At 25.1% G+C, this 26,567-nt stretch overlaps 5 protein-coding genes across 9 annotated transcripts in view; 2 read left to right on the top strand and 3 right to left on the bottom strand.

Moving 5' to 3' along the window:
- The window catches only part of LOC129608042 (PP2C-like domain-containing protein CG9801), a 97,980-nt gene extending 89,039 nt beyond the window's left edge, over positions 1–8,941 (top strand). For all 3 annotated transcript variants that reach the window (XM_055519350.1, XM_055519348.1, XM_055519349.1), the window contains 4 exons: positions 4,191–4,619; positions 4,837–5,996; positions 6,103–6,420; positions 6,488–8,941. In XM_055519350.1, the coding sequence (XP_055375325.1) occupies positions 4,444–4,619; positions 4,837–5,996; positions 6,103–6,420; positions 6,488–7,470 (2,637 nt within the window). In that variant the 5' untranslated portion in view covers positions 4,191–4,443 and the 3' untranslated portion in view covers positions 7,471–8,941. The remainder of the gene's footprint in view (positions 1–4,190; positions 4,620–4,836; positions 5,997–6,102; positions 6,421–6,487) is intronic.
- On the bottom strand, positions 393–2,982 carry LOC129608110 (transmembrane protease serine 11D-like). The gene is made up of 4 exons (XM_055519434.1): positions 2,972–2,982; positions 2,202–2,352; positions 1,654–1,810; positions 393–1,585 (listed from the first exon to the last, which is right to left on the bottom strand). Exons 1-4 carry the CDS (start codon positions 2,980–2,982, stop codon positions 393–395), a joined length of 1,512 nt encoding a protein of 503 aa, XP_055375409.1.
- A 1,434-nt stretch (positions 8,942–10,375) lies between the features above and the next one.
- LOC129608043 (DNA-directed RNA polymerase II subunit Rpb4) lies at positions 10,376–13,067 on the bottom strand. 3 transcript variants are annotated; one of them, XM_055519352.1, is made up of 6 exons: positions 12,889–13,067; positions 11,984–12,773; positions 11,799–11,926; positions 11,687–11,729; positions 11,394–11,626; positions 10,931–11,336 (listed from the first exon to the last, which is right to left on the bottom strand). In XM_055519352.1, exons 1-6 carry the CDS (start codon positions 12,950–12,952, stop codon positions 11,101–11,103), a joined length of 1,494 nt encoding a protein of 497 aa, XP_055375327.1. In that variant the 5' UTR covers positions 12,953–13,067; the 3' UTR covers positions 10,931–11,100. The 3 variants fall into 3 exon arrangements, with proteins under 3 accessions (XP_055375328.1, XP_055375327.1, XP_055375326.1); XM_055519351.1 differs by having other exon boundaries at positions 10,934–11,336; positions 11,687–11,926; XM_055519353.1 differs by lacking the exons at positions 10,931–11,336; positions 11,394–11,626; positions 11,687–11,729; positions 11,799–11,926; positions 11,984–12,773 and adding exons at positions 10,376–10,633; positions 10,702–10,882.
- A 545-nt stretch (positions 13,068–13,612) lies between these two features.
- On the top strand, positions 13,613–14,720 carry LOC129607925 (histone-arginine methyltransferase METTL23). The gene is made up of 3 exons (XM_055519184.1): positions 13,613–13,716; positions 13,921–14,005; positions 14,085–14,720. The coding sequence occupies exons 1-3, from the start codon at positions 13,624–13,626 to the stop codon at positions 14,585–14,587; spliced, it is 681 nt and encodes a 226-aa protein (XP_055375159.1). The 5' UTR covers positions 13,613–13,623; the 3' UTR covers positions 14,588–14,720.
- A 61-nt stretch (positions 14,721–14,781) lies between these two features.
- Positions 14,782–16,136, bottom strand: LOC129607924 (dihydroorotate dehydrogenase (quinone), mitochondrial). Its single transcript, XM_055519183.1, has 2 exons — positions 15,928–16,136; positions 14,782–15,872 (listed from the first exon to the last, which is right to left on the bottom strand). Exons 1-2 carry the CDS (start codon positions 16,129–16,131, stop codon positions 14,922–14,924), a joined length of 1,155 nt encoding a protein of 384 aa, XP_055375158.1. The 5' UTR covers positions 16,132–16,136; the 3' UTR covers positions 14,782–14,921.
- Positions 16,137–26,567: the final 10,431 nt, after the last annotated feature.

Raw genomic sequence — 26,567 nt, 5'->3', positions numbered from 1 at the left:
ATTGTATTCTTACACGTTTTAGATAAAAAAATTGGTGAATTGTGTACCATAGTTGCAGAGTTAATAAAATTTGATTAGGGAATGTTCCTCAAATATAATACAAGTATCCCTAACTTTAAAATTCCACCAATAATACAAAGGTAGGTTGTATGTACATAAACATAAAAACATATTTCTTGTAAATTACAATTAACACCATAATATTGTAGAAAATGTAGAGAGAAGAATTTAGAAGTGGTTTTTTATTAGTGAAACAAAATTTGAATTTAGTAAGATTATAATTTATTTATAGTGAAAAATTAAAAAGGACACAGTCTTACACTCTTATTATATTTTTATATATATATATATTATTATTCAAATAACAATGAATATTCATTAAATCAATTACGTCAATCTGTCATATATCGTTTTATCCAATTTATAAATTTTGATACATCAGTATATACTACATAATCATTTAAATCACATATTTTATCTGGATGAGAAAGTGCACGAGACACTATACCTTTAATATACCATACACCATTATTTTGTATTATTAATCCGCTACCAGAATCTCCTATACATGGTCCAATTCCATTACGATCACCAGCACAAAAAGTTTTATTTGAAATTATTTCAAGAAAAGTAGAATTTGATCGTAAACAATCTAAATCAGATACAATTCGAGAAGAAACAATTGTTGGTATATCAGAAGCTATATGATTTGGATTTGATAGACCCCAGCCAGCTGTAAGACCAGTTTTATTTATAACATTATTTAAATTAGAGTCGTTCCATAAACAAACTGGACGTACTTTTGTATTATAATCGACACTAGTTTCTAAAATGACAATTGCTAAATCAGCATAACTAGTTATACTCGAATATTCAAATTCGGGATGTAATGTAATTCTTTTAACATTCAAATATATAGATCCTTCTTCTCTAATCTGTTTTAAGTCATGTACTCCAACACCAACAACATAATCTTTTTCATTTACGTTATTACCAAAACAATGAGCAGCTGTTAAAATAGTTGTTTTTGATATTAAACTGCCACCGCATATAAAAGATTTTGTTGATTTTCTAAATAATGCTGTTAACCATGGCCATGAACCTGATTGAAAAGTTTGTCCACCAACAATAAGGGGGCGTGATAAATTAATTGTACCACATATATTAGATGATTCGCTATATAATGGATTAGTATTTGATTGAAATTTGTTTTTATTTTGTTCTATACTCAAATAATCTTGAAAATTTGCTTGTTGAGATGTTTGTATAGGTCTCGGAATTGTAAATTGATTTGATTTTGATTGAGATTGTGTATTTGTTTGTGCTATTGGTGAATTAATTTGATCAAATATATTTTCAAATCCATTACTATTTATTTGTGGAAAAACATTATTAGCATTTTGGAGATTATTTTGAGGTATTGAAAATAAATGATTACTGAAAGGGAAACCTTTACTAAAAAGTGGTTTTCTAGTTGATTGTGTATTGAATGGTGCACCAAATGTCAGAAAAAAATGACTTTGTATATTTGATAAATCCAAATTATAGATAGCAGTTGATGTTGAACGATTTGGTGCAAGAATTTCTGAAAGCAAAAAATAATTTGAATATAAAATCATTTATAAGCAAATTTTTTCCTCGATTTGAATTTACTTCTATTTCTGCATATTGTCAATCCATTTGAATTAATTTCGCTAACTTCTGGAACAATGGATGTTGTATGAAGTTGTATTTTGAAATGAATTGGGTTTCCATCTGTTATAGCATTACGAATACTTTGCTTATCTTGTATGGGGATGATTTTAGGTTTCTGAAATGTTTTTAATTATTTTAAGAAGTAAAAAATTATGTGCCTGTTGTGGAATATTTTTATAATTTACAAAAAAAAGGTGAGGTAAGTTATGTAAATTTATGTAAATTTACGTCAAAAAAATTTTTTTTGCACAAATTTAATTTAATATTTAAAATTTAAAAAAAAAGAAAAATCATGAGTGAAGAATAACATATGAGTGACTAATAGGCGCGTAATATGTCCGGAAATAATATTCTTATTTGTGAAAATTTACATAAATTTTGTCGTTGTTTAAGAAATGAGTACTGAAGAACATAACCTAAAATTCTGTATAATACAATCATAATAATTACTAATCCGAAAACTGATTTATTTAATAAACTAAGTACTTAAAGGTAAATTCACTCACCTCAGCGTCATTATCATTTGTAATCGTAATTTTTATTATATTTTTCTTATTTAATTCAAAATTATTTACTTTTATTACACCTATAACATCGCCATTATTTTCTGAATACCAAAATGTTCTAGGACATGGGGATTCAGGAATATTTAATTGACTTTCAATTAATGTAAAATTAATAATAATTGTGTATAACAATTTTAATATATTTCTATTTTTTGATAACATTTTTAATAGAATAATACACAAAATTAAAAATTATGTTTATTTATTTTTATTTTACAATATTTTTATAGATGTATGTATGTAAGTAGGTGTTAATCAATCGGCCACAATTTTGTTTCTTCTTTATTTATGCTACTCGTATTGTGTAAATTCCTTTTGCTGATCGTAACGATACTGATCGTATCATAGTTTTAAGCACGCTCAAGAGCTTTATAATTTTGCGTTTTTGTGAATTGAACCACACATATATTTGAATATGAACCACACATTATGTTTTGGGGCAATCTATTGTTAATATAGTTTAACGTAATGCTCTTATGTAAGATAATAAAAATTTTTTTTTTTTTAAATTCCCTGTATTACTTACATACATATATATATTTGAGGTTATCAACTATCACTAAAATTTTCTTATAGTTTTCCATTTTCTCTGACTGCGTGACTTTACTGTGGGGAGTGTGGGGCTTTTGTGTATCTGTTTTTGCGCTCCATTGAAGTTCTATATGGGAAGACCAGCTCGCCTTTATTGTTTATAGATGTATATGACCTACTAATGTCGCATGTTTTTCATGTTTGTTATCCCGAAAAAAGAGTGAGTCGGAAATCTTTATTTCTTTTTAAGGCAATGTTATGTAATTGTAAATTGTTTCATATATTGCTTTATCAATAGTTTTTCTTATATATTTGGTTCTAATAAATAAAATTATTAATAATATTAAATATTAGTAAATAACATTATAGATGGTACATTATACTCTAAAAGTTCTTGGTTGTACAAAACAAACTATTTTTAAATAAAAATTTTAAATCTTCCTTTTTTGTTTTTTTGGGGGTAATCATTTCATTTATCAATTTTGCTCATTATTTTTTTTTATTTATTTTCGTTTGACTCTTTATTAATAATAAATTAATATTTCTTGGAAAGCTCTAACGTTTATGTTTTTTATTTGCTGTAAACCACTGAATATACATACAATATAGGTATACCTCCTAATATAGGTTAAGGAAAAAACTTACTTAAGAATTAAAAATTAATAATTAAAAATATTATACAAATGTGTGCATGTATGAATGTACTTAGAAAACAAAAACAAAAAAAAAAAACATTTTTTTTTCGTATAACAAAAGGGGATTTTTCTATTTTAGCAATTCGCGGTTTTATATTTTGTTATAGCAATTTTTATGCATACGTAATAAACCAAATTAATGATTTCTAATAGTCTTGGAGATTATCTCAAGTTTTTTGAAATTGACGGCAAAACGTTTTGGTACAGACACATTTTTAAGTTTCGACAAAAAAATATTTAGAAACTCTGCTCTCTCAAAATATCAAATTTTCTACCGTATCAATTTGTTAATTTGAAAATCAAGTACTATATGTACATTTATTGGAGATTACGAAGTTTTTAGTAAAACCAGCCCCCAATTATTACTCTATGTCGTATGGTTCCGAACTTATAAGCATTTATTTACATGCAGGATAAATTCAGTACTTTTTTTCCCAACAGACTGTAGTTTACAAATACATAATATATAATTGAGAAAATAATTTATATGAGAAGGTTGCGTTAAGGACCGTGGTTTGCTAACCGCGATACATTGTTACCCTAATTATACAATCTACAATCAGCAAATACTCGTATACTTAAACGCCAATATTTTTTTTATCTTCCAATACTCTTTTGCAATTTAATAGCATATTTTATAATTTTATATTTAAAAACTTAGAAAAAAAAAAAATAATCATAAATTTTCATTTTTCTATTTCAGATAAATTGTAATTGCAATAATTACAATAAAAAAAATATACAATAAATTTTGTATAAAAGATGAGTGTCGTCAACTGAAAATGTTAAAAAAAAAAAACAAATTTATATTCATATAAATAAAAATAATATATTTTTTTATAAATAAAAATCAAACTAAAATAACAATACAAAAATTTTATTAAAAAAACCAAATAAAATAAGTAAAGATCAAATATTTTTTTGACCAAAAATAATTTCATACTACTATACTGAATATGCCTTCTTTACGTCAAAAAGTTACAACATATTTTCGACAATTAAGTTTTATAGCTGATCCTCGTGAAGGTGGTGGTGGCGGTACTGGTAGCAATCATGGCAGTAGATCAGGTTTACTAAGTTCAAGGAAAGCTAACGATGATGACGGGAATTTTATTATTAAATATTTGGAAAAGTAAGTATAATTTTTTACTTTCCGAATAAACAATTTCCTTAAGCTTTTTAAAAGTGACGAGTGAATTGTACTATAGGTATTCGAATAAATAATTTGTTTAAACCAGAATTCATGTGGAAAGATAAAATTCAATTTTTTTTCTTTACATGATTCTTTTTATTTTTTTTAATAATAGATTTAATTATTTATTCAATTTATTGATAATATATTTTTTTAGTCGCACAGAACGAACATATATTGATCCTGGACCAGATATAATATCTGGACATGAACCACATGAGATGCCAGATTTACCAATTGCCCCTTATCCAACTGGTCCATCAACAATAACGGCAGCCTGTACTGGACCAGATGATGGTTTAACTGGTATTAAACGTTCAAAATTACATTTAAGTGCTGGTTCGGATATAGATTTTATTGATACTATACAAGAACAAGATATTGAAATACGTAAAAGTATAAGTAATCACAATAAATTCAAATTTAATTATTCGAATTCCCAAAAAAATCGTAATAGTAGTAATAATACCGCCACTTCAAACACTGGTAATATTAGTGGTACTGAAAATGTTACTTCAGATCAAAATGCAAATAAAACACCAAGATCAAGAAAAAATTCTCGTTCAAGTATAAATGCATTTGGTACATCAACTGCAAATGCAACATCTAATACAACAACAGTTAATAGTAACAATATTCATGATACTAGCCAACAAAATAAAGAGGAAGAAAATAAAAATTCTGAAATGGAAATAATTACCACCGAACAAAAATTAAATAAAGATGATAATAAAAAGCAACCAACTACTATTTATGTTAGTATGATTAGTACTAGTAATAGAAATTCACCAAAAACTCCGCAAAAAACATCACAACAACAGCAATTAAAATCCAATAACAGTAATAATATAACAAATAGTAGTATTTTAAAGACTGATGGAGTTATTAATACAACAACAGTTGTATACGGTTCAGAAAATGTAAATATATCAACGACAACAACAACTATTACTTCATCGCTCTTAAATAATTCTGCAACTGATATACTTACAAAAACAAATAATACTAGTGTTGAAAAAGAAAATGAGGTCCCAAATACAAATATTTTAGATATAAAACGCAATAATTTGTCATCAACAGAAGAAAAAGAAAACTGGAACAATCACATTTTAGGTGGCCGTACAACAGAAAGTGACACAATTGCTGGTGTTTCTAATTGGAAAATGGAATCAGAACATGCATATGGTATATCAGTGTCATTGTATGAACATAACATGTTAACCAAAGAGCCAATGGGATCCCCTATTGCTGACTGTTATGGAATGGTTGTAAGAGGAAATGCTTGTGCTATGGCAATGGCTGATGGTGTGAACTGGGGTAAATAAATTTTAGCAATATATCTGTATAACTTTCTATATACGTATATGTATATGCATGGTAAAGCTTTAATATGAATATTTATTTTATTTTTTTTTTAAATCAGGTGATGGTGCTAGATTAGCTGCTAGGTCAGCTGTACATGGTAGTTTAGATTATTTAGATACCGCAATATTTGCATTCTCACAAGAATGTGCTGCAACTTCAACAAAGGATGTTTTTATTAGTCTATTTCGGGCTTTATGGGAAGGGCATGATTGTATTTTAGAAGTTGGAGGGGCATTAAGCACTCTGACTATAGCAGTTATTTTGCCACTGAGTGGTGATCAGTACAATGGAAAATATGTTGTTTGTGCCTGTAATGTTGGAGATTCTTTGGGTTATATATATTCCAAAAAATATGGTGTAAGAGAATTTACTCAAGGTATTTATTTGTAAATTTCATTTTTTTAGAAACATCATCATTGTTAAAAATTTTTAATAAATTTTAGGATCTCATGACATCACTTCAATGCGTGATATGCGTGATGCCTTAGGTGCTCTTGGTCCTGTTGATGGCAACAAACCAGAATTAAGTAACTTAACACTATCAATGACAATCGTGGAAGCAGGGGATATAGTTTTTTTAACATCAGATGGTATCAGCGATAATTTTGATCCAGTTGTTGGAAAATTTGCGGAAGCATGGTCCACTGAAACAAAAGTTCGATCATATGACTTACAACAACGGCAAAAATTAGCTCCTAAAAGACAAAATCGTAGTGCTGCTGCCGTTTGTTCAAATACTACAACACATAACAAAAGTAATGAAAAACTTGCATCGACAGGACAAGCATCACAACAACAACAGCAGAACTCATCAGCTAAATCTACTCAAAATTCTAATGTACCAATACGCCCACAAAGAACTAAACAAAAATCTTCCAGTCCTTCTTCGTCTTCATCAGCATCAAATAATCCACTTGACAAATCCGCCAGTTTATCAAATGTTCCAAGTCGTCCAAAATATATGAGATCTCATACAGTTATAGAGCCACGTATTATAAAAAGTAGTCATCATTCAAGAATACCACGTTCTGCAGCTGGTCTGCCATTAGTAACTGGACCCCAAAGGCATGCATTAACACTCTTACGTCTAGAAGATTTATTAAGTTATGGTATAAATGGTCAATTATGCCCATGTCCGTCCGCCAGAAGGCTTTGTCATCTACTTGTTGACTTTGTTCGTATGATAACATCAGCTAGACGTAAAACATTAGAGCAAAGAGAATTATTTTATAAATTGGTTACTGGTCCCGATGGTATTAAACGAGAGGTTGAAATGACACGTATACAACACAGATCCGGACGTAAGCGTGTTGTTGACAGTAGCACATTTAGTACTTTACCTGGAAAATTAGATCATGCGTCTGTCGCCGCTTATACAGTTGGATCTGGTTTGCAAGCTAAAGAATTTAAGGAAACAAATTTTTAAACTAAAAAAAATATTATACATATATTTAATATAACAATAATGCATTTTAAAACAAAAAAAAACAAAGGTTAACACATTTATTTAAATAATAGATAACTGAAGAAAAGACAGGTTTTTGTTGCAATTTTTTGTTTGTTTGCCGTTTGTTCAAAGCTTTTAGTTGATATGCATATTTAATAGCATAAATGGCTAAGGTTTATCTTAAAATAATATCTTGAAATCATATTTTATCATATCATTTTCTATGTTATCTTAAAATTATAATCATAATTAATTTAGTTTATTGCATTAGCGAATTTAGCAAATTCAACAGTGTAGGTGCAATAGCCGACGTTATAGTAGGTTTCTTCACAATATATTCATATTGTGTTCAAATTTGACTAAGGATCATTTACGAAAATGCATAAAGCTTTTATCTAATTTGAATTTCATTCACTAATAGAAGTTTTTGTGAGAAAATATGCAAATTTATTTAATAAAACCAATAAGAAATCTTACATTGATCACTGCTAATGAAATTTTAATTGAATTAAATAAAATTTTTATTAAATTATTGGCGTTTAACGCATTTTTAGTGCAAAAAATCATAATTTTATTTAGTTTACCTAATTTTTTTTAAGTAAAATTAATTTAAATATTAGAATAACGTTTGTTAATCAGTAATTGATTGCCTACTCTCTGGGAACACTATAATTTTCAATATTTTCAAAAAGTTTAATGAATATTTTATAAAATAGATTTTAATTTTCTTCTATTTCCTTCTCCGTCCAATATACATTTATAATCTTTCTTAAGTCTTTTGAAAAATTTTTTTAAAAATTATAATTTTAATTAAACAAAAGAAAAACCTTTGATAAAACTTTATAACAAAAATTATATAATCATAATTTTTTATTCTTATTAACTCAAAAAATATTGTAAAATATGTCAATTGATTAATAGTTATAAGCTTACAGGAAAAAATTCTATATTTTAAATTAATAAAAATATTTTATTGCTCTTCCCAAATTTACTAAATTTTTACAAGAAAAATCCAAATGTAACTTACCGTATCCAATCTTTACCAATTGATTGAAATCAATATTAATGAAAGAGTAATGAAAGTATGAAAAAAAAAATAATATTTAAGATAAGGACAATAGATAAAAATTATTGAAAATTAAATAAAAATTAATTTATTTTCTTTTTTTTTTTCTTAATACAACATATTGTATTATTTGGCCTTATTGAATTTGCAATTAATAAAAAACAATATTTAAGTAATGAAAATGTAACTATGAAAATAATAAATTGATTTTTGTTTAATTCTCTAATTTATCTAAGCCTGATAATTTTATATAATTTTTTATTTACATTTTTTTTTTTTTTTGCATATATGTACATAAAATTATCCAATGCCTTTTTATATCCAAAAATCAAAAAATATAATTAAATCTTTTATACAATAATAAAACCGTATACTCTACAACGAAATGAATTGCAAAACCTAAACCAGTGTTCCAAAAATTAAAAAAATTTTTTTAAATATAATATCAATGGAATACTTTGAATTTATTATTTATATTAATAAAAATATCAGAAAAATTTATTAATATTAAATTATATAAAAAAAAAACTTTGAAGTTTTTGAATATATATATATATTATATATATGTACATATATATATATATTAATATGAATTAATACCAACCAAAAATTTGTTTGCTTAATTTTTTTTTGTAATAAATGCTTCTTAAAACAAAAAAATTATAAATATGTATTTATGAAAAAAAAAGAATTACTGAAAATAAGTTAAAAATTGTAATATGATATTATAAGCTAAGATTTTTTTTTTAAATTTGTAAAATTTTACTTATTGATTTGAACATCAATAATAAGTTTTATTGTTTAAGTTGCTTTGTTTTATAAAAATAATTTAATTATTATAAATTATTTAAGAATAAGAGATAGCTAACGCGTCTATTTCAAACTAACTATGTTTTGGGGATTTTGTTCTTTTTTTCAAATACACTTTTACATCCACATCACTTGTTATAGATTTTCCTTAAAAATAATGGGAATTTATTATTTATTTATATAAGATATTCAGCTTATTTTCGGTCATATTTTTTCATTAAATACAAATACGCAATGTTTTATGCGCTAACATGCGCTAAAAGTTTTACAATGCGTTAAAAACAAATGATACGCTTAATTTTTTTTTTGTTTTTGCTAATTAAGTTAAATATAATTCATTTTAATTTCAATTTAATGACCTGTATATTTTTTGCTATACAAAAAAAAATTAAATATTCAATGTAACATAATATACAATAGATATTTTAATTTTCAAATTAAAAATAAAATTTTTACTGCCAATTTTTAAATTTTTTGTATTATTGCGCGCACTTGTTAATTTAAAATACTTATATTATGTAAAATATATTCCGTTTTTATATTTCCGTATTATTTTCTTAACCAAAGTATATAAATTATATAAAAGAGAAAAAGAATCATCAGTAAAAAATAATAAAAAAAAAAATTGAAAATTTTTAAAAGTTAAAAACTTATTAGAAAAAGAATTCTTTATTGAAATCCGCTTTTTTTTTAATATTAATATTATAATTACTATAATATATTGTATACTTTTTGAGGTGAGACATTAAAATTATATAACCCGGAAAAAACTAGTTTAAATCATTTTCTTCATTCATTTCAGGATTTATCACATTGAAAACATCAATAAAATTTGAGAATATCGTTATGGATATTATTCAAAGATATTCAGGTTTAAAGTGAATAGAACATCATATTTGAAAACTAATCTAGCTCTTAATATTATCACTATAAAAAAAAATAAAGTAATACATATAAACCCATTCTAATTCCTTCCAAATCAGTAATGCAATAAAAAATACATACAAGTTCAATTATGGAATTTGTAAGATTTATTAAAAATATATAGATGAATGTATTATATAAATTTTGTTACATATAAATTAATTGTTTTAGTATTGCAAACTTCTTTTTGTTCCAATATCATCTAATATTTGTCTTAATTCTTCGTCTTCAAAGCGACCCTCTAGAGATGGTATTAAAGCTTTAGCTTCTTCTGGTGCCTCTGGGCATAAATTACCTAAAGCAGCCAACTCAAATTTATGTAATTTTTTCTGCATCAATAAACTAAAATTTATGAAATGCACAAAAATATAAATTGAAATCTTGATAAATAAAATTGAGTGATAAATTACCTTCTGACTGCTGCTATTGTTTCTTTATTTTTAAATTTTCGAAATGAATCTGTATAGCTATGAGTTTTTAGAAAAACTTCTGAAAATCCTTGTTCCTCATCTGCTGATTCATTTTGCTTTTTTCTGTGATCCAATAACATATGAACTTCACTTATTAATAAGGTTTCAGCATTTTCGAATTCTGCAAAAGAAAAATAATTTATAAAATTTTTAATAAGCTTATAATTATTTGCAAATTTTCTCATATTGAATAGTGTAAATTAAAAACCAATATTCTTTATGTTTGAATGCATTAATTTTCTTTTCAATTTTATTATAAAACAAATAAGGATATAACAATACATAAAAACAATTATAATTATAATTAATTATTTATTTTAGTCCATAACAATAATTAGATTATCCATCAATAGGTTTATTGCAATATCCATTCTCTATTAAAAAATCATATAATTGTCTTGTTTTGTTTACATCGATTTTTATTAATCGTCTAGCGTCTGATAATCTCAAAAATCCTATCTTAGAACATTCATTTTGTAAAATTTTCTTGAATTCTAAATAGGAAGCTGGTAAAATTCTAACACTACTACAAATTTTTCTTTCATTGTCTGTTAGTTTATCGTATCCTGGAAAACCTATAAAAAAAACTTCATGAAATATCTTTTTCAAAAGAAAATTATTTTCAAGCTCACCCATTATGTTAATTGGACCTGCTTTTTTTCTTGATTTTCCATTTAAACTTATTATAGCCCCTCCAAGTTGTGATATGTCACCCCCATCTTCGGTCGGGGCCATTATTCTCCAATCATAAAAACTTTCCATCGATTTTAATTCTTGAGCATATTTTATTCTTTTTGCTTTAAGACGATTGTATATCTTAGCTCCGTATAAGGTTTTGATTCCATTAGATCGGAATTCAAAAAGGCTTAAAGTAAATAAAAATTTGAATAACTGAAATTCGAAATTAAAGCTAATATGTACTTACTTGTACAAATATTTTTTCAATTCAATATAATATTGTAAAGATTCTAAGAAAGTATCAAAAGCAACACCACTGCATAATTGCATTAAGATGGGGAATCTTCCAATCTTATTACCGAATTTATTGGATAAAGGATTAAAGTGCATTTTTATTGCTTCGTTATATTTTGACAGCCAACTTTGGGTTTTATTTGGCACTAACAGTCCATGTTCCTGCATTATTCTATATCGCCGCTTTCTTTCTCTAAAATGTTGATTATAATTATATTTATATTAAATTTCGATTAATAGATTAACTTACTTAATTCTGTTATTATATGCTTGAACAACTCCTATTTTCAAATTTTCTTCTGCTTTCGAGATAATTTTCATTTCATAATTTTCGTCGTCATCGTCTTTATTATCACTAATATTAATATCGTTTGTGTTAATCTCATTGATTAACGTTTCCGCTGATTTATCATAAGGAATATCAAAATCACTTCTCGCGCAACGATACCCATCCATATTATTAAAGTGAAACGAATCAACCGTTTCACATCTAGGAGGATCGACACTAACCATTTTGTAAAAATACGGTATTCTTTCAGGAAAATAATACTGGTTGGTTAGGCCTAATCGTTTTTCAAAAATCCCATCAAAATAATATTTATGGTAATGTTGGGCGCATTCCTCTTTGCTGAATTTGTTTGCCATTGCTGAAGCTATATCTTCCCAGTTTCCATAACCCCAAGTTTCTAAACACTCTAATAATTTACGTTCATCTGCTATTGTCCAGTTGCTATTTGGAAATAACTCTAGGCTTTCATGGACCACTATATAGTTGTGTGAATTATTATGAATCAATGTTTCTTTACCTTTTGCAAAACACTTCACACATAGAAAAGATGGGCATTCAGCACACTTAATATAAGGGAGCTGTAATTGTTTTTGACAAACACTGCACAAATCTTTAATACACGAGTTGTTTTTACAGCAATTGCTTTGTAAAACGTGTGACTCAAAACTTTTAATATCAAAAGTATTGGTACAAAATTTTGTATTTGAATCAGGAAGAATTGTCACCACATTATCCGAATGAATATTTGCAACTGAAATTTTAAAGGCGAAACAACTTTTGATAAATATTTGCGATTTGGGGTAATATAAATTAGACGAAAGGCCACGCAGTTCTTATATTTACTTTCTTTAAATTTTTTTACATACCTTTTGGAAATTGTAAATCGGCGGCATCTTCTTCCACCATATCACTTGGATTTAAAAATGACATTGTTTTTGTTAGTACAAAAAAGCACACCGATTAAAATTTTGGAAAAGTAAAAATATTCAATATTTAATAGTAATTTAATTTTCTCCTCAATATCCTGCCGAAGGTATCACTTTGTTTAAATTAATTTTTTAGTTTGACAAACAGGGATGGTAAAATTTATTTTGAAAATCGATAATTCAGTTTTTGACAGTTCCATGTTTCCTCTTCAAATATGAATGAAGTGAAGTTATGCTTTACATTTTTTTATCTATAATATATAACTATAACGAAACCTTACGTAACTAGTTCTAAAACGGAAAAGAATTTAGCATTTAATCAGAAATTTTTCATTTAATAATTACACAAAAATATCAATTACTATATGATGAGAAACTTACAATTTTCTATGACACTTTTGATGAGTATGACCATTATTCTTTTATATTACACGACCTTAGGACAACATTTTTCCAAAAAATGACAAATATTCTGTTGTAGCAAACGATGAATTTAAGTGGATTTTATTTTCTATAAAAAAAATGTAGCTTTGTAAATTTTAGCACACTCATACGGTGTTTTATTAATTTAGTACATAAATTTGTTCTAAAAAATGTGAACGTAAAATAACGTAACATAAAATATTGCCATTAAAAATTTTGACATTTTGTTTCATAACAAATATGACATTCGATATGTCGGGAATTGTTCGGCCAGAGCAACATATAAAAAAATTTGTTTTTAATAGTAAGGGAAGTGAAGAAAATCTTGAAATATTAATTCCAGAGGTATTTCAATTAATATTTTGAAAACACAAAATTCAAAGTTTAAACCTGAAAACCGTGCAATTATGCCATAATTGTCTCAGAAAATAGTTGCACGCTTTTCAAAATTAACATGCAACTGCAATAATTAAAGTTTACTTACATAGCTATTTAATAACAAATATTAGTCTCGCTAATTTTTTTTATATTAAAATTTTCTCTTTTCAGCTCCTACAAGCTGGATACAGTTTTTACACTTGGCCCTGTGCCCCGTTCTTAGCATATTTCTTGTGGGAGAAAAGAGACTGTTTAGGTAACCATTACATATACATATTAACAAGTTTAATTTCTTATTTTAAATATACTTTAGAAATAACTTTTTATTATTTTAGTTGATAAGCGTGTATTGGAACTAGGTTGTGGAACTGCTTTACCTGGAATATTAGCTGCAAAGTGTGGAGCACAAGTGACTTTAACTGACAACTGTTTGTTGCCTAAAACTTTAAAACACATAAGACAGTGTTGCTTAGCAAACAATCTGAGTCCAGGTCGAGATATCGATATAGTTGGTCTCAGCTGGGGACTTTTGTTAAATAGCATATTTAATTTAGGACCAATAGATTTAATAATAGCATCAGATTGCTTTTATGATCCTGCAATTTTTGAAGATATACTAGTAACAGTTTCTTTTTTATTAGAGAACAATCCGAATTCGAAATTCATTTGTTCATATCAGGAGCGAAGTGCAGATTGGTCTATTGAGGGTTTATTGAAAAAGTGGGGTCTAAAAGCTAGTAATATTAATATAGATAATATTGGGCAACGAAGTGGAATCAATTTTAACGATCTGATAGGTGGTCATACAATACATTTATTAGAAATTGTAAAGTATTAAAAAAAACAATTTTATAATAATGGCTACAACTACAACCAGAAATTTATACAAACTTTTTATCGGAAATCTATCTTGGACTGTTGGGAATCATGAGTTAAAATATTACTTCTCGAAATTTGGACATGTTGCTAAAGCCAGTGTCGTGTTTGATAGAGAAACGTTTATGTCTCAGGGATATGGTTTTGTTACATTTAGTACAAGAGATGGATATAATGCTGCAGCTAATAAAACAAATCACTTTTTGGATGGCAGAATTTTAAATGTGGAGCCGGCCAATAAAAAATAATAGGAGTTTTACAATTTATTGTTTTACTAGATAATATATGACAAACTTTTATCTTAAATATTTTTTATAGTTTTTTCCTACCGCTTCATTGACATTTCTGTATCCATTTTTCTCTAAGAGCTCATTTAGTTCTATTTTGATTTTGTTAACTATGGGTGGGCCATTATATATAAGAGCGGTATAAATTTGTATGTAAGAAGCTCCAGCTAGAATTTTTTCATAAGCATCTTTTCCATCGAAAACTCCACCGACTCCTATAATGGGTATTTTTCCACTGGTTTCATAATAAATTTGTGCGATTAACTCTGTAGATTTTAGCTTTAGAGGAGCTCCACTTAAACCTCCAACTTCCTGGCTATATAACTCATTACGTAAATTGGTTCTATCTACTGTTGTATTAGAAATAATTAATCCATCAATCTTGCAAGCTTTTTTGGAAATAACTTTGGTGATGTCTTTTACTTCTTCCTTTGTTAAATCTGGTGCTATTTTCAAGAAAACCGGCTTATATGATGTTAAATTATTTCGAGCTTTTATTGCATCTGTAAGCAAATCTTCCAAATTTTTCTTATATTGTAAATTTCTTAAGCCTGGTGTGTTGGGACTACTGATATTAATTACTAAATAATCACATATTGGACCAAAAACCTCAATACCTTTCACGTAATCCATATTCCCATTTTCTGATGTTTTATTTTTACCTAAATTCACTCCGAGTACACCTTTAAAGCATTTACGATCTTTTAATTCTTTTAAACGTTGATAAACAATTTCGTGTCCATCACTATTGAAACCATATCTATTTATAATTGCTTGATCTTCAATTAACCGAAAAACTCTAGGCTTTGGATTACCGGGTTGTGGTAATGGTGTAATTGAGCCAACTTCTACTAAACCGAAACCTATTTGCTCTAAGCCTTCGACAGCTTCTCCTTGTTTGTCAAATCCTGCTGCTATACCAATAGGATTCGACATACTACGCCCAAAAAACTGTGTTTCCTGTACAAATATTAAATTTAAGATACAGTTTTTAAATTAAAAATGTAAAGCTTACAAGAATTTTCAAATCATCAAGAGTTTTTCCATAAAACAATTTATATTTACAAGCCTTGACTGCTAGCATATGTGCTGTTTCGGGTGGTAGCATGCGTGATATTGGCATGATAATATTTTCATAGAATTTTTCATTGCCTTTATAAATGTTTATTCCACCAAAAAACACTGTAGCAGCGGAAGTTACAAGCGCAATTGATTTCATTTTTTTCTAAAATAACCAAACTGTTCTAAATAGAGTTTTTTCTATAAATGCTTGTCTGCATATAATGGTATAACTACCAAAGGTAGGTTTTTTGGTATATTAAGTTATGCCTTACCAAAAATTTTGAATTGCTAGCCATGTCTTATTAGATAATATTGCGTCCAATAATAAAGTTGAATAACAACTTCGTTGAAATATGAAAATTTTTATGAATGAGCCTGTTCGATTACTAAAACCTGTTAATAAACAAACACTTATTTACTTCTTATTATTTTGACGTTTAATTTTTGACTTTTATTGATATAGACTCGCCGGGTGTACTAAATCGCCGTATATGCAGAAGCAGTAGTAGGGTTGCTATCTTAAAAAATATAATGAGGTAAATTATAAAGAAGTAAAGTTTTAGAATTTTTTGAAGAGCCGAATACAACTCAACAGGAAGAGAAAAACAGTCAAGTCTAGAAATTAATTTTATCAAGCGAATCAATAAAGTTCCAATATTGGTTCAGTTTGACTTAATTTAACTTAAAGTTGCTGCACCGAACACGATGCGTTAAAAATCAAATAACATGTAGCAACTCAGCGACTTTTTATATGAGGCATTCTGCTACAGTACAAGATTCCACTATATTCTAAAGAGTGGCATACAGTTCGTCCAAAAGGGGCACAAACCAAAGTGCACAAAAATGTACATTTTGCACTGGAAAAATGCCTCTCACAACCACTAAATGTGCACATTCCAAGAGTAACGACCTCTACTCTTCAAAAATAAGGCAATTTTCATACAAAAAATAAAGAAAAGTGACCTTTTAACAAAATATGTCTTAAATATTCAAATCCTCTCATTTTGTCCCCTTTCATGTTATTAAATTAGAAAATGGAATAAAAAAATATATAATTCAAATATAACATAAGAAATATAAAGAGAAAAAATGGCATACTGTGATAAAAAGTAAATATCAAATGTAATGTATACAGTTTTTTTTTTAATATTGTGATGTGTATGTATATTTGATATGTATAAAAGAGTGTTATAAAATAGAAAAAGGATAAATATAAATAAAACAATAAACAAATTTCTTTTTTTCTTAATGTTAATTATAAATTATAGATAACAGGTATGAATTGTAAGTCTGGTATATTAGATTAGATTTTGGTAAGTCTAGAAAACCAAAAATAAAAGAGTAGTGTAAGAAAAGGTATAGTTTTGAGTAAATCGCGTTTAAATTTTTTACTCTTTTTTTCATACAATTTATACCAAAAAGAGTAGTGTAAGAAGTACCAAGAAATTTCGAGTAAATCTCTAATAAGATTTATAAAAGTTTATTTAATCAAATTTATGCAAACAAAATATTTATTCCCCAAAAAATGTTTAACATAACTTTTCAGAATAGTCAAAGATGACGACCGGAAGGTTTTAGATTCGAAACTTCATTTTCTTTTTGCAAAAAAATTTAAACGCGATTTACTCAAAACTATACCTTTTCTTACACTACTCTTTTATTTTTGGTTTTCTAGACTTACCAAAATCTAATCTAATATACCAGACTTACAATTCATACCTGTTATCTCTAATTTATAATTAACATTAAGAAAAAAAGAAAGAAGTGTATCTTCATACATATTAACTATGAAAATCATGAACAGTGTATTATGATTTTCAAACTAGAACAAAAGCTTGAACCAAAAATTTTTGTTCAATTCTGTAATACCAATAAATATTTTTTAACATATGTGCCTCATACACATTGTAAATGTACATACATACATACTAGTATATTAACATCTTAATATATCCTTAATTTAATAATTTTCCTGGGGCTTACAGTATTTAATTGTTATTACAATAGATAAGCTTTTTCTAGCTAAACATGCCAATCGACTGGTATATTATGTAGGTATAAGAATTACTCAGTATTTTCTAGTTTCTTGGTCCATATGTGCATATTATATAAAATGTAAGTATGTATACAAATACTAACTGCTATAAAGATAATTTATTATATGATACACTATTTTGCGGCTATCTATGTATAAAATTTTTATTGTCACTTTATGAAATTAAGTACCTCTATACATAAGTATGTTCGTATGTACATATATACGAACTTATATTGCTTACATACATGTTTATTTAATACTCGTATAGATTATAAGATATTCTTTTGAGAACAAAAAAATTCCTTAAATCATTTATACATTTCATTGATAATATTGTTTGAAAGCTTTTGGTTTAGCTTTTCACCAATTTTTATAAAGCTCTATTTATAATTGTGATGAGACAAAAGGAAATTTAAAATGACCATAAACATGCGCTCTTATGTCTAAATGTTATCATTTAAATTACGATATATAATGATAATAAAAAAAATATCGTAAAAATATTAGAAAAATTGAAAAATGAAGAGAAACTTGAAATTAGATATATCTAACCGTGATCCATCTATATGTTTAATCAACACATGGTGAAATACATGTAGGAATGAAACAAATAAAAAGGCTTGTTTTATATCTAATTGTTATATATGTATATGTATATAATCAGAAGTATAATACATAATTCAAAGCTAAAATTATGTACAGTTAATTTTAGAATTTTAGACAGGAAAGCTTAGGTAATAGGAGTGGTATTATAATCGTTGTGAATTTTTAATTATTCATGAAGCGAATTTGTTTTATATTTATACAAAATATTTATGCTTTGTACAGCATAAGAATGAAATTCGAACACAATAGAACAGAAAAATGTTTGCATATTTAAAATATATAAAAAAATGTTTAAAATTGTAAAACAATGTTGAAACACTATCGTATATGTCAAAACCATAGAGAACAAAAGTCAATATGATCATTATTTCTGAAAATTCTCTATATATTCATGTTAATATTAGAACAGTAGTCCACCATGAAGTTTTGAAATCTAAATGAAATTTTAGAAAATTTTCTAAATGTAATGATAAAATTTCTTAAACGGCGTCCGCGTATCGCCTTTTATGTATGAACAGAAGTAATAAATTAAAGATGACAGATCTGCAAAAACCGAAATTGATCAACTGGACACTGAAGGCATTAATATTTATTAACGTTTGTTATATGTATTCCATCACTTTCAATATTTATTAGTATATTGTTTTATTTATTAATATATTAACGTATATATATATATATATTTGGAAGAGGTGTGCAAAAATTTTTTATTGGGAATGACAAAAAAATACAAAGTCCATTTGACATTCACAACTATAACGGAATCATATACAGAAAATGTCAAAAATTAACCCAAGAAAAATTATTATTAATTTTTTTTGATAATTCATGACAAATCATGATTTTTAAAAAAAATCATAAATTTTTAAAAAATTTTAATTTTTGAAATATGTATGTTTTTTTTAGCTATGTTTGACACTATTTCAATTATACATATATGTATCTATAAATATACAGTTAGTTAAAATAATTATTTATATTTTTGTTTTTATTTACTTTAAAAATTTCAATATTTTCTTTGAATATAATTAATGTAAGATGTATGTAAGTTTCTATATGTACATAAATATTTGTGTAATTTAAAAGCTTTATACGAGGAAATAAAATGTGGAACAATAACAAAACCTTCAATAGGAATAAATATGCGAACATTATATTGTTCATTTACAGAAAGGAAAAGCACATAATTTAAAATAATTGTATTAAATAAAATTTCAAATTATTTTGAATTAATCTTTATAGTTTTATATACGTGCATATCATTTTTATAATTTAATATCATCTTTATAATTTTTTGAGATTAGAGAACCATATAATAGGCTGGAGGACTTGCTATTATATAAATCACAAAATACAGTATCTTTTAATTCTTTGTACCTAGTCTTCTTTTTGCAAATATTTTAATTTTAATTACTGTTAACAGAATTGTTACATAATATTTTGAGATTTTTTATTATATCTAGTAATTTATCTATATATACCATGTTATATACATTCTTCTATACAAATAATAACATTTGTATCCATAAACATATTTCTTTCATATATAATAATATGCCTACTTATATAATATATAAAATCTAATAGAAACTTTCATGCTCACCTGACTATATCGTTTATATAATATACGAAATTTATACATATATATGAATATAATTATATTTTATATTTTCAAGTATATGTATATAAACCCAATATGTACCTAACACACGCATATTGTAAAATATTAAAAATACCTAGGTAAATTACAAAAAAAAAAAAAAAAACACAAAAATTTCTTATACGCGTTTATTACAATTTTTTAATGAAGAAAAAGAAAAAAAACAAAAATAACAAAAACAGAAAATAAAAATTGTTATTCTTTCATTTTCATTTTTAAGAATAAAATTGTAATTTAGATTCCACAAAATTGAAAACAAGAAAAAAAAAATGAAGTCAAAATCGAGAGGACAACAATAAAATTTGTAATATTTTGCAAAAACTTAAAAAAAAGCTCCTTTTTAGTCCTTTTCTTTACACATACAGCATTATAGTTTATGTGTATATGTATATGTGTCTATATATTCCCAATTCACATAATTTTTCGTTCCATATTCCTATATATTCTATTTTCTACAACAAAATCAATGTACCTACATATTTCATATATAGCTATGTGTTCATTTATATTTTGATTTATTTTTTTGTATATGTGTGCGAAATTTAATGTTCTTATGTGCAAAAATTATTCACCAAATAATAATATTAAAAAAAAAAAAAACAAAACAAAATATTTTTCTCTGTGTTTTTTTTTTCTCGTTTCAGTTAGTCACCGAGAAGATTTCAAATCGTTCACTTCGATTTTCTTATTAAGAGATTTGCCTCCATTGTATAAACGGTGCGCGGTTGTACACTTACAATAAAAATATATAAGCATATATATATATAAAATAAATAGAAAAACTTTATGAAATAAAAAAAAAAAACAAAAAGAAATAAAAAAAAAATTGTTTTTATTTTACAATAAAGAAAAGGAAAACATTAATAATCGAATGAAAAATTTTGAATAAAAATAAAAAAAAAAAATTTGTGAATTGAAATTGAGAAGAAAAAATTTGTTACAACTTTTTTTTATTTTTTATTTTACTTTTAGTTTTCATAAACTTTAAAATATAATTTAATTGTTATAAAATTTTCGAATGATTCGTAAAAAAAATTTACAATAAATTACAAAAAAAAAAAATCAAGTTTTAAATAAAAATTCTGAAATTCTACTACAAAAAAAAAAAATAACAAAAAAAAAATATTAAGAGTAAGAAAAATTAAAAAATTTTCTCCCAGTTTATTGTTTTAAGGAAATTTTAGCAAAACAACAAAAAAAAAAGAAGAAAAAAAAAATTCAAAATATTTTCGGGGTTTTTTAATTTTTTTTTGTCTTTTGTTCTCTTCTTATTTTTTGTTCTTGTTTAACATTGTGATTTTAATTATAAAAAAGAAAGGAAGAAAAAAAATTGCTTATAGGTTGGTGTAATTTTTTGTTTTTGTTTTTTATTAGACACAATTAAGAAGATAACAGTGCGCGTCGCCCTACTTTCTATATATTGATTGATCATCTTAAATTTTGACTAAAATTTAATATTACATAGAAAGAAAATTGTTATTCATTTGAATATAATATGAACATGTACGTATATACATACATATATATATATGAGAAAATGTTACATAAATTAAATATAAATTTATTTATTTATTTAGGTACAAAATAATAAGAAATTTTCATTTTAATTTTTCTTATTTTTAATGTTAAACAAAAAAAAATTTAATTGCTGGTCAAAATATTTACATTTTATATGTAAACACATATATATTCACAATACATTACTTTAGTATATAAGTACAATAGAATATGCCTATTATTTATATTAAAAAATATACAGTAATTTGAATAAATATTTGCCCCCTATTTCTATTTCGTATCAAATATTGCGTACGAATATTTTTATAATGCTGTTTTAAATGTCTTATAAATTTCTTAATTTTAAATTATTTATTAATATTTTTGAAAATTTCAATTAAATCTTAAATAATATTTTAATATTTAAAGTAAATTTAGGAAGGGAAAATTGTGAAATATTATTGATCATAATATAGGTTTAAATTTTAAGGAAGACTGCCAAATATTTTAATAGTAGTAAGAATTATAAATATTTTATTGTTAAAAGAAATGAGTTGGAAACGGATGTTGTTTGAAATTTCTTTTAAAAAATAAATTTTTTTTTAATGTATACTTCTTCTATAAAACAAAAAATTAGAAAAGCCCGAAAGTTTGCCTTGAAAGTTAAATATTTTTAATTGTAGATATAATAGACACTTATATTTTTAGATTATATTAGATTATTCTCTTATAGAGACTATTATATAATGATTATATTAGACCCTTATATTTTGACAATGCAAACAAAATTATTTGTACTAATTTACTCTGTAATCTATGAACTAATGTCCATTTATATGAACACAATTGTAAATTTTGACATAAAATTTTAAAATATGTAAGTGCGTATAATACACACTAAAAAACATGTAATTTTTGTGTCACATTATTTAAAAAATCGATCAATTTAACATTTCAATTACTTTTCAGTGTATTTAATAATTCTTTCACTTATATTACAATTCGATTATTTCAAACCTTTGTGAAATTAATTAGTTCACACAAGTGTTAGGCTACTTTGAAAAAAATTGAGTCATAGAAGAAATTTCGAGCACAGAAATTCAAAAAATTTTGTTAAAATATTGTATTCAATTCAAAAGAAAGAATAATTTTGAACATGAAAATCATTTTGTACAAATTTTTATGACCATTACTGTATTTAAATATAAACATTATGTTTATTTTGTATTATAAATCTTCTATATTATAATATGCGACTAATAAAAATAAATAATATACAATTGTAATACAATAAATATACATACACATTAGAAGCACTCCCTTAAAAAAAAAATAACAATAAGGACAATAAAATAGAATGTTGTTAAAATAATAAATATATAGTTCAAAAAAAGTTAGTATATGTAAATAAATTAGTATAACAGAAAAAAAAAAATAAATGTAGATGTTAGTTCATAAAAAAGTATACAAGTACTCGTCATATGTGCACACACTTACTTACAAAACTAAATTAATTTTTTATTTTAAAGGTGAATTATTTTCCATTTATATACCTATTACATATAGGCATTTACATAATATAATGAAGTACATATGTACGTAGCTTTGTAAAATATTATTATTTTTTTTTATAATATTTTATATTGTTTTGTTACAGGCCTGTTATTTGGGTGTAACAGAATACTTTTATAGATTTATTATATAAATTATTTTTACAATTTTTATTTTATCCATTAATAATATTCAAATGACAATATGGTTGGTCAGCTTTTAGAGAGGGTTTCCTTAAATTGAAAATTTTAACTTATCTTCAAATTAACTTTCATACGTAGAAAATATTTGAATAAAAAATTAAAATTTTTAATAATTAAATTGGTATTTTATCCAAGATTATTGAATTTCTTTAGTCTCCAAAAACAAAACCCTATAATTATATTTTTATGTCATATACAAATAAAAGTTATCAAACTAAAATTTTTGTTTAAAAAAAAAATGTCTACAGTTGTAATTATGAGTTATAACAATATAGAATTATGCAGTAATATTGAAAAATTTTGAAGAAATAAATTTTTGCTGTATCAGGGGAGTTTTAAAGATTTCTTTTGCTTTCCATTAGTTTTTGAACTGCATATGCTTTCTATATTATCTCTATGATCGAGGATTATATTCTATCATTCATACAGAATATAATTCCATAACACTGAGGCAAGTTGTTTAAGACACCTTCTTTCTTTAAGAAAATTGAGCAAACTAATACTTTAATTCTAGTTTTTGAGGCATAAACTTATAAATAGGTTCAAACGAACGAATCTTTGGGATATTATCGTCTTTATGAGTTAAATTTTACAAATTATATTACAAATTATAAATTTTATGAGGACCACATGGTAAAGCCATGAAATTTTTACATGCAATGCAATGCTGCTGAATGGGAAAATGGTTGCTCTTGTTATTCACAGGATATTTAATACAATTATAGCCATAAAAAATTGTCTACTAATTCTATTAATTTCTAATGTATTCCATAATAGTGTTAATATGTAAATTATTAAATGCTGTAAACAATGTTAATATAGTGAACCTTGAAAAAATTTAGTAATTTCGTACAAAGTACATGGGTACTTTGAATAATAGTATTTATATTTGATACTTAAAATTAGAAATACCACAATTACTAAAGTACCTATGCCTAACTACCTATGTGGTTATTTATTTAGAAATAAAAATTTTTATTGATTGATTTTAAAATAAAATTGCATACTTTCCGGGGTAAACGTGTGTACTCTGCTAATATTTTACATGTCTACTACGATTGTATGTAGCTATCTTTAAATTCTTGTCTCTACTTAAATTAAATATGAAAAACTTTGCTTTTTTTTTAACCACAAGAATTTATAAATTTTCACTTGTCCTGTGTTTAAATAAAATAGCTATACACTCTGGTCTTCCTTTAGTAGTATGAAACAACGTAATAAACTGAATTTTCAATTCCTTCGGATGACTCATTGGATTTTTGGTTTATTTTGTTGCTTTGTTTAAGTTTTTTGTTTTTATTACTAAATGCGGTTGAAAAGTAAAACAAAATGAATTTAACAAATACAGACGTAAATACTTAGACATATGAAAGGAATTTCATTGATATTTGATAAATTTTTGATAATATTCTTTTTTTTTTTTACAAGAAAAGCAAATTTGTTAAAATATTTTTATAAATTTTAAAAAAAAATTTAAAATTTTAGGCATTTCTTTGAAATTTCTTGAGATCTAGTAATTTTAATTTCTAATATTAATTGCATAGTTTACGAAGACTTTTATAATGGAAGGGCAGATCTCACAAGGTGCTCTAGATCATCAGGAGGGTGGATCTCGAGCGTGTATTATAGGGCATGCCCCGTACTTAGGGAGTGTGACAAAATAGAACCTTGTCCGTTGTCGCGATGCGCTATTACCCCTGTTGTACGAATCAATAAAATATGTCCTTTCAGTTTTGTCATTCAAAATTATGTCTCTATTATAAATCTGTTATTATATTGTTATATTTTCTGTTTTATATTATCTGTTATTATCTACTCGTATTGTTATATTTTTTAATGAGTATATTGAAAAATTTCTTAAAAAATAGAGCTAAATATAACATAATATTCTGAATGAAAATTGGGTTAATGTTAAAAATTGATTTGTTAATAAAATTATCCTTTGTGTTTTTGTTATCTCTTTCAAAGCAATAACAAAGAAGAGAATAAAATTTAGAGGGAAAAAGAAAAATTTCAAAAATGTTATTAAAGATAATTTTCAGCCAATGTTACCAAAATCTTTTATGAAGGAATTGTTTCCTGTAAAGTTGTTCAAAAGTTTATTGTAAAGGAAATTACCGGAAATTAATAAAAGAATGTATAAAAGATTTTCTTTTTTATTTTTTTCTTAAATTAAGGAATCTATTCTCATTAAAATCTTGATTTTTCTTGAAATTTTAAGTTTAAATTTATTAAATTTTTATTGAAAAATTAAGAAATGTTTTAGTAATAAGGTGTTAGACACTAGACATAATGTATGGACTAGAATTTCAATTGTCTAATTAGAATATAATGAAATTTATAACCGGATTAGAAACGGTATTGTGCAATAAAATTTTAAGCTTGAATAATTTGTTTCAGTGGTATCTAGATCCTTTTGGACTGATCATAAGCTAATTAGTGGTATATTTTATACGGACTTATGATCTGTTCAAAAAAATTTTGTAATTTCTACTGTAACCTAAATAAATAAATAAACATATTTAATGTCTACTTTAATTAAGAATAATATGAAATTTTTAAGAAATTTTCAACAAGTTTTAATAAAATTAATTGAGGGAATAGACAATAATTTAATAATTGGAAAGTTACAAAATTTTAGCTGAAAATTGTTAAGTTTTTTTTTTATTTTTTAAGATTTGGAGTAAACATGTTGACTTGTCTTATTTCACTTCTCTAGAGGAACGCTCCTTGAAGAACCTTATCTTTTTCATATTATAATTTTATTTAAAGGATTAGAATGATTTAATGTAAGCAATATTATTCAAAACTATATGAAAATTATTATTAAACAATGTAGATTGTATTTCCTCTCTTTAAATACCTTTATAAATTTTCAATATTGAAAAAATCTCATTTTTTGATTGTCTTTTTCCTGCAGTAGAATATCTAGGCAAAATAACAAAATAAGAAATTCAAATGGAAGTGAAAAAAGACAATATTTGATAATCCTTTTAATAACGAAGCTAATAAAAAAAGTGTTGAAATATAAGCAAAAA

Source organism: Condylostylus longicornis, unplaced genomic scaffold (genome assembly GCF_029603195.1).
Source record: "Condylostylus longicornis isolate FDR11 unplaced genomic scaffold, ASM2960319v2 ptg000030l, whole genome shotgun sequence".
In the NCBI taxonomy this organism is placed as follows: Eukaryota; Metazoa; Arthropoda; class Insecta; order Diptera; family Dolichopodidae; genus Condylostylus; species Condylostylus longicornis.
This window is presented reverse-complemented; position numbering and strand designations above follow the sequence as displayed.

Excerpts from the sequence above, each read along its gene's own strand:
- LOC129608110 (XM_055519434.1), bottom strand. Across the intron at positions 1,811-2,201 it reads CAAATGATAATGACGCTGAG|AAACCTAAAATCATCCCCAT; the intron begins GTGAGTGAATTT and ends AAAACATTTCAG. Across the intron at positions 1,586-1,653 it reads GACAATATGCAGAAATAGAA|AAATTCTTGCACCAAATCGT; the intron begins GTAAATTCAAAT and ends TTTTGCTTTCAG.
- LOC129607924 (XM_055519183.1), bottom strand. The coding sequence starts at position 16,131 with ATGAAATCAATTGCGCTTGTAACTTCCGCTGCTACAGTGTTTTTTGGT. Across the intron at positions 15,873-15,927 it reads TTGATGATTTGAAAATTCTT|GAAACACAGTTTTTTGGGCG; the intron begins GTAAGCTTTACA and ends ATATTTGTACAG.
- LOC129608043 (XM_055519351.1), bottom strand. The coding sequence starts at position 12,952 with ATGTCATTTTTAAATCCAAGTGATATGGTGGAAGAAGATGCCGCCGAT. Across the intron at positions 11,927-11,983 it reads GCATATAATAACAGAATTAA|AGAAAGAAAGCGGCGATATA; the intron begins GTAAGTTAATCT and ends TCAACATTTTAG. Across the intron at positions 11,627-11,686 it reads TTGAAAAAATATTTGTACAA|CCTTTTTGAATTCCGATCTA; the intron begins GTAAGTACATAT and ends ATTTACTTTAAG.
- LOC129607925 (XM_055519184.1), top strand. The coding sequence starts at position 13,624 with ATGTCGGGAATTGTTCGGCCAGAGCAACATATAAAAAAATTTGTTTTT. Across the intron at positions 13,717-13,920 it reads TTGAAATATTAATTCCAGAG|CTCCTACAAGCTGGATACAG; the intron begins GTATTTCAATTA and ends TTCTCTTTTCAG. Across the intron at positions 14,006-14,084 it reads GGAGAAAAGAGACTGTTTAG|TTGATAAGCGTGTATTGGAA; the intron begins GTAACCATTACA and ends TTATTATTTTAG.